Genomic DNA, 16,663 nt, shown 5'->3' on the forward strand with positions numbered 1-16,663 from the left:
CTGCTGAATTCTTCAATTCTTTAGCTAGACAGAGATCTTCAGCCTTTGGTTCAGCAGAGTTGTAGGACTATATGTATATATATATATATATGGGTTTTTTTTCAGTGCAGTTGCATGGCTTCAGTCTCACCACAGAGTGTCACCCTCCACCAACTCTACTGCAGCAGCTCCACTCATAAGCAAACTGGACCAAGTCCTTTTGCCCTTTCTTCCCTAGAAGTGGAATTGAGCTGGAGTGTAGGAGGATGAAGTGGCTCAAGTGGAGGATGAAGCTTTGCTGCAGCCTCTGAGCTCAGTGTTGCTGAAGATGAATAGTTTGCTGCTAATTACTTACAAATCAAAACACGCACTAAAAATCTGGTGATCAGTTAAACCATTTCCCCTCCGCAAATACCATTAAATGCTTCACAAGAAAAACAAAGCAACCAATAGTTTAGAACCAAATTTTATTAAAGAAAAACCTGTAGTGCAGGTTCTCAGGACAAATGCATACCTTTGGATGCAGTGGAGTACACAGGTACGTATACAGTAGTTTGCCTGCTACATGTCTGGAAGCTGAAAGAGACCGTGATAAACTGTACTGCGCAGTTCATCACCATCGTTAGAAGTTGCTGAAAACTTTGTTGTGGATCGCTAACAGATATTGGTTATGCGTGTGCACTACATATTGCACAAGACTTCTGATTAAGCTATTAATTGTGCAATTGAATCACAGTTAAGTGTTACATTAAGCATATTCAAACATATATTTTATTTTTTTTTTCTCAAAAACAGCACATCACTACAAAACTGCCATTAAATGTTACATATTTACAAAAATATACAAATAACGCTTTTCCCCCTTTATGACAATGCACCAATTATAGGTTGATTTAATTCTTCCGTTGAGCCCTGATACCGTATACAAAGAAACCTGCTCAAAGTCAAGGTCTCCTGAAACAAAATTAGGAAAAGGCATGTACTGTTCTCACAAACACTAGTTGTGCAAAGGCAAAACGAGAGGACAGTGTTGTCATGTATGTTAAAGGTATGTACTATAGCATACTGCTGACTGCTAAAAGAGCTTTTACAAGGATTTAAACGTCCCTTTGTCAGAAATCCGGTTAGAAATACAGTGTTAAGCAGTTGCTGATCACGTTCTCGAAAAGCAGTTGCAAGTAGTTCAAAAACTAAGTTCTACCTTGGTTGTAATTAGCTTACATCTATCCGAAGTACTCTCGTGTTAACCACAGGAATAGGAATTACAGGTGAAAACCAGCCCATCACCTGTGTGAATACAGATGCAGCAAGATGATGACTGATTTTAACCTGCAGCTCCATTTCAAATTCGCTGTGGGTGAGTGTTTTTCTTCCATAACACAAAGCTGTACTCACAACATCCATGGAACTGTGTGGTCATAAATTAGGGTAGAATTTGGCCCTGCTATGCCAAATAAACAATAAACATGAACAACAGGGCAGAGAAATGTTTGTGAATGTTCACAAGAAGTATGTCAAGTCTAGTTTTCATTTTATTGGCTTTTACAACTTTACCAAGAGCTTTAGCACTAACGAGCAAGAAAATATTGTTTGTGGTTGGTTTAACAGCCCATTTTTTCTCCTTTTATTAGTATGGATAATACCAGCAAAATCAGTATGATCTAGCTGTCCAAGTCTGGAATGAGTCATGCTGGACCCACCTATGCTGAAAGAGCCACAGCTGTACTGTAAATATGCCAGTATTTATCCTTTACTCTTAAAATGGAAAATTCTCCCATTCCAAGTATTATTACCTCTCCAAATCTTCCTCCAATACTTAATCCAGGGTGAACTGATATTCAGCTTCATAAACACAGAGCAATGATCCTATGATAATTTCATTTAGGTGAGGAAGGGTGATAGCTGATGTCTCTCAAAGCCACGCTGCAATGCACTGGTGCCATAGTCTTTAGAACCACCTCCCCATTTGCAAGGAAACTGTATCTATGGTTAACATAAATCACAGTAGCTGTACATAATTGTGAAAACAAATGGTAAATAAAGCACAAAAGTGTCCTGCCAGCTGATCAAGTTCCCTATCTCTTCCAATCTGCTATTCCTCTGGAAATTTTTGCTGGCATTTTTTTTTCTCAGCCACACAGAAGAGGATAAAAATGCCATCAACCCAGTTTACTGGCAGAACCATAATCAGAGAAAAGCAACTCAGAAGAGACTGGGATCAAGAGAAAATTCAAGTGTACTTCTCAATTTGATTACATTTTCCCTCCAGAGCCTTGTGCACTGCAGCAAGCACAGTCCATGACCTGCACCCATGAGGAAATAAATCAGAGCTTGCCAGAGATAAATAAAAAAAAAAAAAAAAAAGGGGTTGTACTCAAATGCCTGGTGTGTATACGAAATGGTGACACTGTGCTCCTAAAATTAAAATTTCTAGACACATATTCAGTAAACTCCAGTGGCTGGTGTTTACCCTCAGGAATACTATACCAACTCCATTCACCATCTCTAAACACGATAAAATTACAGATCAGAAAGGAATTCTAGCAAGTTACATGTAAGCAGTATAAATCCAAGACACAGACCCTATAAAATAATTCTTCTCCCCTGCCTCCTAGCTCAGTGAAAATGCCCCACAATCATGTCAGAAGGAAACCTACACTGGAGCTACCTCTGGAGCGCACATACATGCATCGTGGCTCCTGAGAAGAAATCTCTTTTCCATGCACCTCAAGCAGGATGTTGCTGCGAGTCAGATCCCTCTTAAATTATGGGCAGAAATACTGATAATTTTGCATGTTCCCTGTGCTGCATCAACTTAGACTTAGGTTTAAAGTCTCTGCATGCAACAAACATCTGAAAATAGTTGCCATTATGAATTAAAGTAAGCTCCAAGCCTTAAGCAAAGCAAAATCAACAACTTGTGGCAAAATCAGACACACTGGTAACACTGTCTTTCTCCCTGCTTTTCCCTGTCCTGTTTAGTCTTGTGCTCCTCTCCCTCCTGCATCTTTCACACATACATTCTCTCTCTAACACAGGCTCAAAGATACCACTGAGTTTTTCAGTTATCTTATTCCTATTAATTTCTCCAAGCTCCTCTAACAAGAAGATTCTGTCAAACCTATAAGGTAACTTTGCTTAAACTTGCATTTTATGGAACTTGAAAGCAAGCCATTTGCCTCTGCCTCTAGGAGAGTCTGTGTACACACCCATCACACAAACCTGACACGTCAAATTGCTCCCAAGAGTAATGATCCCTGGTCCTGCTCCTCAGTTAGCAGTGCACCCTCTTTGCCTCATGTATTCTTCAGCATCAGGTTGTAACAATTCACCTACAGGCTATGTACTAGCTCGGCCTCAGTATTTCCCACATTAAAACACAAGCGCAGCCCAACTATTGGCAAGATGTCTCTGCCCAGCCTCGCTGCAATTCTGTACCTGCCAGCTGGAAGGCCTGGCAAAGCAAGCCAGCCCCCTTTCTGTGACCCACAAAGCTCATGCAAACACCATGTCTCATGCCCACAACCCAAAATAAGGCAGAAGGAGGCATTTGGGAGATAATGGATATAGCTGTCTGTCAATGAAATACATATTTTCCACTACAGACTGACAGCAAACTCAATATATACATGGATGAGAGTGGAAAACGCAAGTTATTTGTTTTTCCAGGGAGTACAACACTCATCCACATCTCAGAATGGAAGTACATGCTCTCTGGGACAAGCAGCTGAGAGAAGTCCTAGACAGGCAAAAGGGAAGAGTTCCAGCAAGATCTAGAGAAAATATGAAGCAAAATTAAAAGTGAAAGGATTAAAAAAATCCTGAAAGTGGGAAAGAAGCAGGAACATCGGGCTGCAAAGCACAGGGGAACTACAACAACACCACAGATAGAAACAGAACATAAAGCAAAACGAAAAGCAAAGAAGAAAAAGTGGACTGCAGAGAACTGTCATCAGAAGGAGGAGGCAGGCAAGGCAGAACAAAAAACAGCAGCAATAATGAAACAGAACAAATGCATGAAAACAAAAAAAAAGGAAGGGGGAAGAAATGAAGAGAAACAGAGGAGAATGGCAATTCAGACATTTTTTCTATAAAGTTTCACTAACGACTTAGGAAAAAGTTGGAAGCATTAAACAAGAAAGTCACTTCTCTGAGGGGTTCTGCATCTCAGAAGATGAACCCCAAACAAAGAAGGGAGCGTATTTACAAGCAAATGGAGCATCTTCCAAGTTTGTGATGACACTGTAATCTTAACCATTTAAAAGCCCTTCTGTAAATCTGGGACATATAAGTGGTGTATTAAATATTCTCCTTTAGACTAATTTTATCATCTGCAAACCACCTACGTGCATGTTACTGATGTTTGGGGTGTATGCTGCTGCTTCTACAGAGTTCTGTGTAGTCACAGAATCATAGAATGACCAGAGTTGGAAGAGACCCACAAGGATCATTGAGTCCAACTCCTGTCCCTGCCTGTGACAACCCCCCAGTTCACACCATGTGTTTGAGGGCATTGTCCAGTCTCTTATTGAACACTGTCAGGCTTGGGGCCATGACATCTCCCTGGGGAGCCTGTTCCAGTGTCCAGCACCCTCTGGGTGAAGAACCTTTTCCTAATGTCCAACCTAAACCTCTCCTGGCACATCTCCCTGCCATTCCCTTGGGTTCTGTCATTGGTCGCCAGAAAGAAGAGATCAATGCCTGCCCCTCCTCCTCCCACCATGACATCTCCCCTCAGTCTCCTCTGCTCCAGGCTGAACAAACCAAGTGACTTTAGCTGCTCCTCATACAGCTTCCTCTCCAAACCCTTCACCAGCTTCATAGCCCTATAATCCACAAGAATTACAGATTATGTGTGGATACAAGTCTGCTGTTTTCCCATATGAGCTGTTCTCATTAAAAAGCATCTCTTTCACCATTTCAGAAAAATTTCCTTTTTAAAGTGTTTGAATTAATAAGCAAATGGCATTAATTAATACCTTTTTTTTTTTTAAAAAAAGAGAATAAGCCAATTCTTGCCCTTTGATCTTTGAGAGCAGACACTGTCAGAAAGAACTAAAGTATCAAAAGCTGGCTAAAATCAGCAACCGATAGCATAGAAATATAAGACATGCTAAGCAAATGATTTGGAACACCTGGCCTTCCTGGTGGTTAATAGCCTTATCGTATCATTAAAAATATGTGCAACAAAGGCATATTATTAATATTTAAGTAGCACCATGTACTACTGTATGTATTATTGCTGCCCAAAGAGGATTTATGCCCACTGTATTTGAACAAATTAGTGTAAAGATGCAAATTCTACAGAAACTCAGAAATCAAGTCTGATCAATAAAGCTCAAGTCTGTGTAATGTTTTCAGCATTTGCAAGGAAATAATTTTAAACAGAATTACTTGTGTACGGGAAAGAATCCATTTTTTTCAGGGCTAGTAAATGTCACTCCTAAAAGAAAAATCAATCTGGAAGGGGAGAGAGAGACAGAGACAAAGAGTATGCAATTAAGAACATGTATTTTTAGATATATTATTTAAAAAGTACTTTAATAGAAAGCATAACAGCTCTTTGATAAAGATTTTGTTTTGTCCAGCATATTCATAGCCTAGCACTGTTCACACAGCTATATCATTGCACTTCAGAGTATGCATTTCTAAACCTTCCAGTACTTCTTGTCTCACACACTGTCTTCCAGAAGATCATCTCAGCTACCAGTACATAAACTAGCTGAAAACTGTAATCCTGACAAGCTTCACATAAGGAAAAAAAAGGGATTAAAAGAACGAAAATCCTTTATTTGGTCATACACAGCTCCACAATTCGTATTTTACATAATCTGCTCCTCCACTTAACAGGAGGGAAAAGGTCAGGACTGAAGACTTAATGAAATAAGAACTCACATATTAAAAGTCATGAAAGTAATTTGCTGTACGTATCAATTTCAGGAAAAAAAATTCTAATAGGAATGCATTGTTTATTCTTCATACCATCCTGAAGTACCATTGCAAGTTCTTATTTCCCTAACCTTTAGTCTAACCTCTCTGCTCTATGCAACAAACTTTGAAAGAAAGGGAAAATAAAAGCTTTGTCCACACGACATTGCTGTTCAGATTGGGAAAGCGTTTGTCCATCTTGACATTGAAAAATCCTTCTGCATTCCCTCCAGCTTGAGGTTACAAAAAGAATTGGAAGAAAAAGTGCCAAGGTGATCAGTCGGGCAGAATGGCTGATTTAGGAAAGAAGATTAAAAAATTAAGAGTGCACAGCTTGACACTTCCAAAAGACTGCAGGGCCAGGCTTTTAATTGCAAAAGCTAACTGGAGGTCTGAGTTATTTCAAAATTTGTCACTTTGATGATCATAGTCCAAAAATAAGGAAAAACATTATCTATATTTCCATTAAAGGAATAAACATGCATTTAAATGGTACCAAGAGAGCTATTAGGTTGGTGCAAAAGAAACTGCGTCTGTTGCATTGTTGAAATTTGCTGTTTGCTATTGGAATACATAAATGTGGTTATGTTATACATAATTTTAATGTGTTTTTCTGACTTTATGGGTTTTTTTGCTATTGCCTTATTACTTGCTGTTTATTTTATATTTATTTTAGACTACAGAAATGATGTCAGACAAAAAGCAAATTCAAGTCATTTTCTTACTCAAGTTCAAAATGGGTTGTAAAGCAGCAGAGACAACTTGTAACATCAACAACACATTTGGCCCAGGAACTCCTAAGGAACACACAGTGCAGCGGTGGGTCACACAAAGTTTCACAAAGGAGATGAGAAGCATAGTGGCTGGCCATTGGAAGGTGACAACGACCAATTGGGAGCAATCATTGAAGCTGATCCTCTAACAACTACCCGAGAAGTTGCTGAAGAACTCAATGTCGGCCATTCTACAGTCATTCAGCATTTGATGCAAATCAGAAACGTGAAAAAGCTTGATAAGGGAGTGCCTCAGGAACTGACCGAAAATTTAAAAAATCATTATTTTGAAGTGTTGTCTTCTCTTATTCCATGCAACAATAATGAACCATTTCTCGATTGAATTGTGATGTGTGACAAAAAATGGATTTGTACGACAACTGGTGACAACCAGCTCAGTGGTTGGACCAAGAATCACCTCCAAAGCACTTCCCAAAGCCAAACTTGCACCAAAAAAAGGTCATGGTCACTGCTGGGTGGTCTGCTGCCTGTCTGATCCACTACAGCTTTCTGAACCTCGGTGCAACTATTACATCTGAGAAGTGTGCTCAGCAAATCGATGAGATGCACCAAAAACTGCAATGCCTGCAGCCACCATTGGTCAACAGAAAGGTCCCAATTCTTCTCCATGACAACACCCAATCACATGTTGCACAACCAACGCTTCAGAAGTTGAACTAATTGGGATACAAAATTTTGCCTCATCCACCATATTCACCGGACCTCTCGCCAACCAGTTACCACTTCTTCAAGCATCTTGACAACTTTTTGCAGGGAAAACACTTCCACAACCAGCAGGATACAAAAATGTTTTCCAAGAGTTCACCGAATCCCAAAGCACAGATATTTAGGCTACAGGAAAAATCAAACTTACTTCTTGTTGGCCAAACTATGTTGATTGTAATGGTTCCTATTTTTATTATTAAAGATGTATTTGAGCTCAGTTATAATGATTTAAAATTCACGGTCCAAAACCACAATTACTTTTGCACCAAAGCAAATAAGTACATGAAAACATGGACTTAATGTTGTGAAAAGGCTCTGAGCAGATCCTGTAACTTCTAGGCAATTAAACGCTATTCAAATGGAAGTTTTAGAAAAACTTTCTTAGACAAGTATGATTAGGCTACATGCCAGTCTCATAAAGAAAGCTGTAGAAGCAACATGCAACTGGGACTAGAACAGAGAAAATGAGCTAGGAAGCAGGTTTTTTGATGGATTTAGAAGACACAACAAAATTTTGCATCTCAAAAATCAGTATTTATGAAGGTAAATGATAATAAATTTCTTCCTGGAGGAATGCCAATAATTTGAGAGAAATATGCACTTACTTTCCTCTAAAACGCTGAAATAAAAATGAAGATGCAAACAATACAGTGGTATACACAATAACAACTCCAACTGTCAAGGACTGTGCAATGAAATAAAAATGTTAGTCTCTCTTTTTCCCCCAAAGCCTCATTAATAAAAAAATACAAAACATTGTTTTATAGGAAACACAGGAAAAATCTACAACTGAAATTGTCTTCAACTCTATCAGCTTAGCAACATGGTATTCAAGTTGAAATAGCACTAGAAATTCAAAGCATATCAGAACCACTGGTTCATCATCAAAAGGTTACTTCAAACAAATACTTGTATGTAATTTCTTAAAAATAATAAACAACTCTAAGGTTTCTTTGAGCATATGTTTGTGTAAGGAGGATGGGAACCACAGCAGTTCCATTTTGCCGACCTCTATTAAAGAGACAGCACATAGTAGTAGAGTATTCCCACTAAAGGGATGTCTTATTAGGCCTGAAACACAGCTAAGGTCACAATCATGTCAGATGAAAACTGCTTTGTGCTAGGATGTACTAATGGCAAAGCGCTGATTTGCCTCTGTCCAGAGGACAGTAATTTAACAAATAATATACTTTATATGAATAAACACTTTCCTCTCTACACTGGTCACTGAACGCAGAAAATCCATCAGGAAGATATAATTCAATGAGTATATCCTAAAACAGTTAAAAGAAATTGGATGTTACCTGGAGATAATAACAACATCTTGCCTCAGGCTGGCACCTTCTATTTCTTCACAGTTATTTCCACCACCCTTTTCTAAAGGGTATAAAAACATACATTGGTTTATATTGTCCTCCTTTTTTTTTTTTTAAATTAATTTATACTGTGCATTCATTTTCCCTAAATGTCTTCTGAACACTTTATATGGATGGATCACTCCAAAACCATATCACACATTCAGTGGCAAAAGGGAAAGCAAAGATAGCCGCTGTAAATCTTGATGACTCTGTTCAAATGCTTCAAACCAGTGCTGCTCGGAGCACGCTGAAAAGTACAGGGTGTTTGTAAAGCTGCAAATACATAAGAGTTTAAAAAAGCCAAAAGATGCAAATGAGGCAAATACACCACCAGTTTTGTTGGTTTCAGTACAGTTCAATATCAATGTTGATAAGTATCACTGCTACCATTATTAGAAGGGTTTTGACCAAATAACACTGCAGAAAAGCTTAAGATACTAGTGTGTAACTTAGCAAAATCACAGTCAATGTTGCGATCCTACCACGTAATAATATGTTCCAATAATATTACCTTTTTTTTTTTTTTAACAGGGATGTACTTTTTTGGATTATGCATTTGTTACATTTATACGTAACTGCAGCTGGTTTCAGTTCACCATTCTTAATAACAGTGATAATTACAAGTAAAACAAAGAAAACAAAACTATTAATAATTTATGCTCACAAAATTCTTTCACTCTGAAGATCCTGAACAAACAGTAATTAATTTAGCCTCACAATACCACTGCGAGGTAGGTAATTACTATCAGCCCCATTTACAGGTGGGGAAACTGAGGCACATACAGGTTAAGTAACTTGCACAAAGTCTGGGTACAAAACCCAAGTACCTGACAGCAATCTTCTGTTTCACAGCCATCAAATCACCCTTCCTCATTAACAAATTTGACTGGGACACATACAAATATTGCATGTGTGTGTGCATGCATGTGTGACTAGCATTTGTGCATAGAAACAACTCTGTGTTTCTGTATAAGCATGCCTCGGGATTTTAGGTATACATAAAGGATAAATGCTAAGATGTCACAGATGGAGTTCAAGACATTCAAAAAACCTAGCACTAGTGAGAGTCTTCATTCAAAGATAAACCAAGACACTATGAATGGGAAACTGGGAATAGTATTTTTCTGAGTTTTAAAATAATTGATTTTGAAGTTATTCTTGTGAAGGAATCAAAAGCTGCCTTTATTATCTGCTGGGTATTATTAATACAGTTATGGCAATACTAAACCCTCTTTCGAAAACTGTGTTTTTAAGACACGACAAACCAACCTCACAGGAGTGCTGCATGAATCAAATTAATAAGCACTGAAAAACATTATTACAGGCACTATATTGTGCTGTTAATTAGAGTACTGAGTGGTTAAATATTCTACTGTGTTCCAAAAGACTCCTCTTATCAGACAGACAACTGACCCTGTATTAAATGTGTAAAAGTAGCTTTTAAAGCATAAATTACATGTGTGATCTGGTTCCAAGTGTCCTTTGCCAATCAAACTAACCACGAGAGAACAACTCCAAGCTAGAACTTCCAACCCATCCCTTGTTGACGAGACTAACCTGCTACTCACCTGTCCCATACAAATAGCCCATTTCATGTGTATTTCTCAGGAACGAGTAAGCTCTTTGCAATACTATTTTATTCTCTGCTCCAGCTCATTTCCAGTAGAAAAAGCATCAAGAGCTGGTGAGAAGGGAAAGCATCTGGTGCAACAGTCCAGAGAGTTTCCAATGCACAGCACATTTTGTATTTGCACTTCTCTTCAAGCAATCTAGACTCAGATACATGTAACACCTTGGATTTCTACAGAGTCTGGCATGCAGCAGTCAGCCAGAGCATTGCTTCTCTGTAAATCAGTTTGCATGCCACTCTACAACTAAATATGCAGAAATTTTATAACTATTTTTGAAATTATTTTCCTGAGCAGTTTGCAAGCACTTTTCAGAATCTTCACTTGAATTTTTCCACCCAGCTCCTTATAATCTAGATTTTCTTGTGCTTTATGCATATATCCCATGGGGTTTGTGAGAGCCTACAGTACTACACTGAATTATTACATCCCAGTCTGTTGCCCTTGATGACAATATGCTCTAGGATAGCTGCAGCTACATGGAAGAATGACTCCAATGCATACAATAATTCTAAGACTGTTCTTTACTGTCTTGTCAGCCAGTATTCATTATTCTCTGTTTGTTTATTCAGAAAGATGTGGTTAGCTATCCATATCCTCCTTAAGCAAGGTGGTGTGCGAGCTTGCCACTAGCAGCAGTATGACATTCAGTGAGTAAAGAGCTATTTAGTCCCTATCGAAGGCAAAAAGTGAAGAGATTATAAAGGTTTCTGAGAGAAGCATCCTAATTCCAGGCAGCTGTGACACACAGGATACCACATGTTTAAACTCATCACATCACCGTCTCTTTTCTGCACAGCTCCATAAACCACAGGGGAAGGACCAGCGGGGTGTGGATTTACCTCACTGCCAACTCCCTGTGGATGCAGAGGCTGGGACTGGGAAACACTGACCCAACTCACAAAACTGGGATTAGGAAACTCTGACCTGACTCACAAGCGCTTCTGCAGGCAGCTCCTTCAGAAGCTCCACCGCTCCCCCTGCAGAAATAGGGGCCAGCGTGGTGGTGGGGACTGGGGGACACCCTGTGGTGATGGAAAGGAAATATGAACCCCTGAATGACAACCCATGCACCCCTTGGCCTTCTGGATTGTCAAACCAACCCAAGCAGAAAAGGTCAGGTCAGAGTTTGCCCACCCTTGCCTGCAAGGGCAAACAGGCAGGGAAAATCCCAAAGAAGATGTGTGTGAGAAGGGGATGGCAATGAGCTACTCAGTCCTGCCTGGAGGAGAGCTCTGACCTACATGGCACCTCTGCCCAAAGAGGAAGTTTTAAAAAATAACCATACAAAGAAAGCAACGTAAAAGAGGTATTTACGCTCTCTGGAAATTTAAAAAGAGACAGGCCACCAGCATGGGGTTTTGCAGGATAACTCATCAGACAGCTGCAATCGTCCTAGAGGTGCTCGCTCAGGAGACAAGAAAAGAACAACTGAAATGACTGTCCACAAGTGAAGGCACCTGGTCTGGAAATAGCATCAAGCTGGTGGTTTTGTTTTTCACATGAGTGGGACTAGGGGGAGATACTGGTGTTGATGGTTTGTCAGGACCTCCTACACTTACAAGAGTATTGTCCTATATTATGAGATATCTTAATTAACACTTCCTTTAATCCATAGAAAAGCCTAAGCCTAAATTCATTAGATTGTCTCACACATTTTAAGTTAAGAGCTTGTATTGACTAGGAGTGCATTTGTCTCCTCACTCAGTCCTCTCCCAGTACAGAAACACTCAGCCTCCTAAAATAATGTCATTGTGATCAACCAACCATCTGTTCTGGTCTAGTCGCTTGTGTAAAAATTACCTTTTTGAGCTGAAGAGTCCCAGACTTCTGCTGAATATCTCAATTAAAAATACAATTAAAAAGTTACAGTCAATCCTTCTAAAAATAAACATAAAGAACTAGAGCATATACAGACAAGAAAGAAGGTGGCATTGAAGGTGCCTAGGGCTACAAATATGCTACCACAGTTGGAGTTTCAATTGTAACACGTTCGTTCCCAGGCCATAGAGTGAACACAAGACGTATCATCCTTCTCCTCCAGTAACTGATGATGGATGCTTTTTTCCACAGGACCAATAAGGAATCTCCTCTCCACCAGCATTTACAGCCATATTTGCAATTCTGTGACATCACCAGAGAAAAATAAAACGATACAGAGAAGAGTCTTTCGGGTTTTGTGTTCAGCTGTAAATATCAGCTAACCAGGTAACTGTGCATCTCTCTGGAGTTGATGCTCAAAACCACGCCTGAGTGATTGCCTATGAAAATACAGAAACAAAGGGCAACATTAGCGTACTTCAGGCACTTCACAATATATCCCCCTTTTATTGCAGGGACATGTAAATCACATAAAGACAGTGGCTTTATCAAACAACAGGTCAGGTGAAGGTTTGTGCAACAGCTCCATGTACCTACAGTGTACTTTCGCACAAAGTTTTTACTTATAGTGGTGGATTTGTGGCAAATTCCTAGAATTTCTATCTCAGTGACAGCATAAGTTGGTTCTCTTTGTGGCTCTAAAAGGTGTAGTTGTCTCTAGGGGTGCAGGTGAGGGAGGAGAATGGAACCTGAGGCGTCCATTCAACATGCCACTGACCTGGGACTGGACACTGACCGGCATCAGCAATAGGGGAACTCTGTAGCTGTTCAAGCTGCCACTTCTCCCAGAAGGAGTCACTGCAAGGTAATGGTGTTGAGGAGTCCCAAGGTGGGGGTTGCGATAAAGTAGGCAACATAAAATATATAGAAAACAAAAGAAGTGGATGGGTGAGTCTGGAAACATTGTACTGTGGAAATTCAAAAGTTATGAGAAGAGAGAGAACAAACAGAAACCCAAGCCTGTCACTCCCTGCTGTGCATCAAGTGGAGGCTGCTACTGATGTCTCCCAACAGGGAGGGAGAAAGCTCACCAGAACTAGAAGGGATGTCCATAGCATAGGAACCTTCTGCAAATAATGTTGTAAAACAGGGATTATAACATGTTTCGTACTCTAGCCAGATAAAATAGAGGAGTATCATCAACAGGAATATTTTCTTGGCAGTACTGAGCGATACTGGAGCTAGTGGAAAGTATTGCAAGTAACAAAACAGTACAGCGAGCAGAAGTATAGTTTTATGTCTTAAATAAAGCCTTGTGTCTAAAAGCTGTACAGTAGCTGACGAATATGGATGATTATGATCCACAGAAATGAACTCTTTATGCTCCACTGGAAATGCTGCTGGTGTTGACAACCTGGGAGAAGCACAAATCAGCTTGAGATCTGCATTTACTAACTGTCTTAAGTTTCACATCAAAACTTCATGATCTTGCACTCTTTAACCCGAATAATACTCTACCCAGATGTAAGATACTTTTTTCCTCTGTGTAAGGAGTGCTGGGCAAGTAGAGATAATTTCTGAATGCGTTACAAATCAGGTAGCATTTACTTATTCCAGTATGCCAAGCTGCTTTATATAAATAGGCCAGAAGGGATTTTCTACCATTAAAAGAAGTTATGGTTTTGTATATTACTAGAGGTATATGAATGCTCCTCTTTAATAGGTATGTCTGCAAGGACTTTGTTAGTATTCAGCCTTCTCCTCTAAAGACCCTGGAGATGAGTTGAGCAAACAATTTTAAGATACGCTTTGTTTTTCCAGGGTTGTTTTTGGAACTAACTCTGGTAGAGTCAGGAGTGCGATCAAGATCATCTTACAAAATCCGCATGAGAACACAGTGATACTCATACATAAAGCTTGTCAAAGAAAAGACAGAAATACACAAAGCAAAGCAGGAGGTTGGATTCTTCCCCTGAGCTCAAAGCTAACACCTCCAAGAACCTAGAAGCGGCAGGCAGTTCAGCAAATGAAAATAAAGACATTGACAACAAACAATAAAGGTGAAACCCAAGATAAAGCAATCTCTCCTCTGCCAAAATTCTGTCCTTCCCCAGGCTACCTCTGGTGCAGCTAACACACATCGTCTTCTGTGGGTTCATGAAGACATTATAGTTGCCTGTTACACCATGAACCTATAGCTACAAATCCCAAAGGCTCTGGGTTATCTGATTTATTTTCTCAAAATGTACAGAACTGGAAATGCGGAGCTTTTTCCATTGTCTTACACTTTTCAGCCTGTGACCTGAAAGCAGTCTGAACACAATGGTAAATTTGACAAGAAATGAACTTTATAGATGAGGACTCTACATTACATTAAAAATAACCACAGGGTGCCAAGATATACACTTCTCTCTGACACTGGAATCATTTGCACTGAGAGATATTCAATTAAAGTTTCCCTCATGGGTTCTTTATTACCATCCCATGAATACTAGTAAGTTACCAGCTAAAACAGGGAAGACTCATGATAGTTTTTATATTGGAATAAATTTAAGGTTTCTAACAATGAAAACTTCAAATGCCACTGGAATATGATGGCAAATATAACAATAGATCTAGATACAATCCCTCTGAAATCGTGGAAACATTGTCTCTACAAATCCTCCCAGCCTAAACTCCGTTTTCCACTAATTTGGGGGATTACTGAGTTAATTCAAATGTTACCTACTATATCCTGTTCTACCAAATATAATTCATCTCTTAAATTGTCTAAGTCTGCTGACATTAAACTGTACTATTGCTATACTGTACAGAGCATGTCACCCATATGTCACCCTGTATCACAAGCAAGCAGAAATAAGATAATTGAGATAATCCTCTGCAAGTGGTGCACTATTTGCTTCTTCCTGAGCCTGAGCAGAAAATGGAAAAAAAAAAAAAGGCTAAAATAAAAACAAACATCAATTAAAAATCAATTACTTACAAGAATTTATAAACTAAAAATGAAGTTACCTCTTGCGTTACCTAGTGTTTGAGAGTCCAGATCATCATCAATAAACTCCTCACCCTGGATGATGTTCTGGGTGTCCTCACTATGATTAACAGGGCTTGTCATCTCCTGCTCTTTTTCATTGTGCATCTGGGCATAGACATTTCTGCCTGGCAGTTTCCTAAATTAGACAAGGAGAAAAAGTCTTGTGATAAACTTCGTGTTGCACACGTAATGGCATTAGAGCAGAGCTCCAGAAAAGCAAAGTCACACCAGAGTCACAAAACAGCACCAATACCACCCTTCTTTAATTTTGCATTGACAAGCAAAGTTATCAACTCCTTATTCTAAGTCACAGATTTATGTAACTGCCTCACCATGATGTCCATATTAACATAATTATTAAGCATCAACGTCTTGACTAAGATTGACAGACAATGAAGAATACAAAAAACTCAACACCTGAAGCAACAAAAAAGTTATTTTTAAGGATTCAAGCAATAAAAAGGCCCAATGGGAATTCATTGCTGGTTCCAGGTGTCTTCACAAACATTAAGCTGGGTCACAATCATCATCACATCTCCCTGTGGAGGTGGACTGACACTTAAGGTAAGTGGTGGCACTGAAGGTAAGTGGTGGCACCGAATAACACTCTCATACACCATCAGAGTTGAGAATAAAGAGCAGAAGAAATCTGGGAGCAAGGGGTAAGGAGTAATAACAGGCATTGACAATGGCATATATGGAGATAGGGGAGGTTGGTAAAGCTAAGCAGGTAGTGCTAAAGGAGACAGTGTAAAGCTTGACCTGGGACCACCAGGAACTATTGAATTAGACAAAACTTTCTATACCAGACATCATAATTCTTTCATTCTGATTTACATGTAGAAAAACAAAACCATACAATTAAATGGCTCTATCAGCTCTCATGGACAATTGACACCATGATTGAGCCTGGGAGGTTAAGACTAAGAATTGATAGAGAGTTCTTAACTAGAGTAACTTAGATTTTGTAAAATCAAATGCAATAATCAGAAACTTCTAACTCTGCAACTGAATTTATGGCTTAAACACTTCTAGACAGCTATACCCTTTGTTGTAGCTGCACTCACCTGCAATCTGCCTGGGCATATAAGGACATCTTTTCCTATGCACCAGGCAGACACTTCTCATTAGGGAGTTGCAAGCTGTGAGTTCCATTTCCTACACTGCAAGAAGCAGCTTGACAGCTTGATCAGCATGACAGCAGATCATGGCTGTCAAAGTCTGTGCTTAAACACAGATTATTGCAATGGGCAGACAATAAGAAGAAAAGAGAAAATGGGGTTGAACTGCTGAGGCTAAGCTGTGGTTTCTGCTGAGCTCCTTTAGAAAGTGAAAAGAGAAAAAGTGACACTAATATTTAGGCACCTCTCCAAAACCAAGCATTTTCTGCTCCATATTCTGGCAGCAGTATGAAAG

At 39.4% G+C, this 16,663-nt stretch overlaps 1 protein-coding gene across 7 annotated transcripts in view; it reads right to left on the minus strand.

Annotated features, from left to right (window-relative positions):
* Window positions 1-429: 429 nt before the first annotated feature.
* The window catches only part of SORCS2 (sortilin related VPS10 domain containing receptor 2), a 558,746-nt gene continuing 542,512 nt past the window's right edge, over window positions 430-16,663 (minus strand). For 2 of the 7 annotated variants that reach the window (XM_065062546.1, XM_021288139.2), the window contains exons 26-28: window positions 15,226-15,383; window positions 12,992-13,071; window positions 430-12,653 (exon numbers count right to left, since the gene is read on the minus strand). In XM_065062546.1, the coding sequence (XP_064918618.1) occupies window positions 12,630-12,653; window positions 12,992-13,071; window positions 15,226-15,383 (262 nt within the window). In that variant the 3' untranslated portion in view covers window positions 430-12,629. The remainder of the gene's footprint in view (window positions 12,654-12,991; window positions 13,072-15,225; window positions 15,384-16,663) is intronic. The other 5 variants (XM_065062550.1, XM_065062548.1, XM_065062549.1 and 2 more) reach the window with 5 other exon arrangements.

Source organism: Columba livia, chromosome 4 (assembly GCF_036013475.1).
Source record: "Columba livia isolate bColLiv1 breed racing homer chromosome 4, bColLiv1.pat.W.v2, whole genome shotgun sequence".
Taxonomy (NCBI): Eukaryota; Metazoa; Chordata; class Aves; order Columbiformes; family Columbidae; genus Columba; species Columba livia.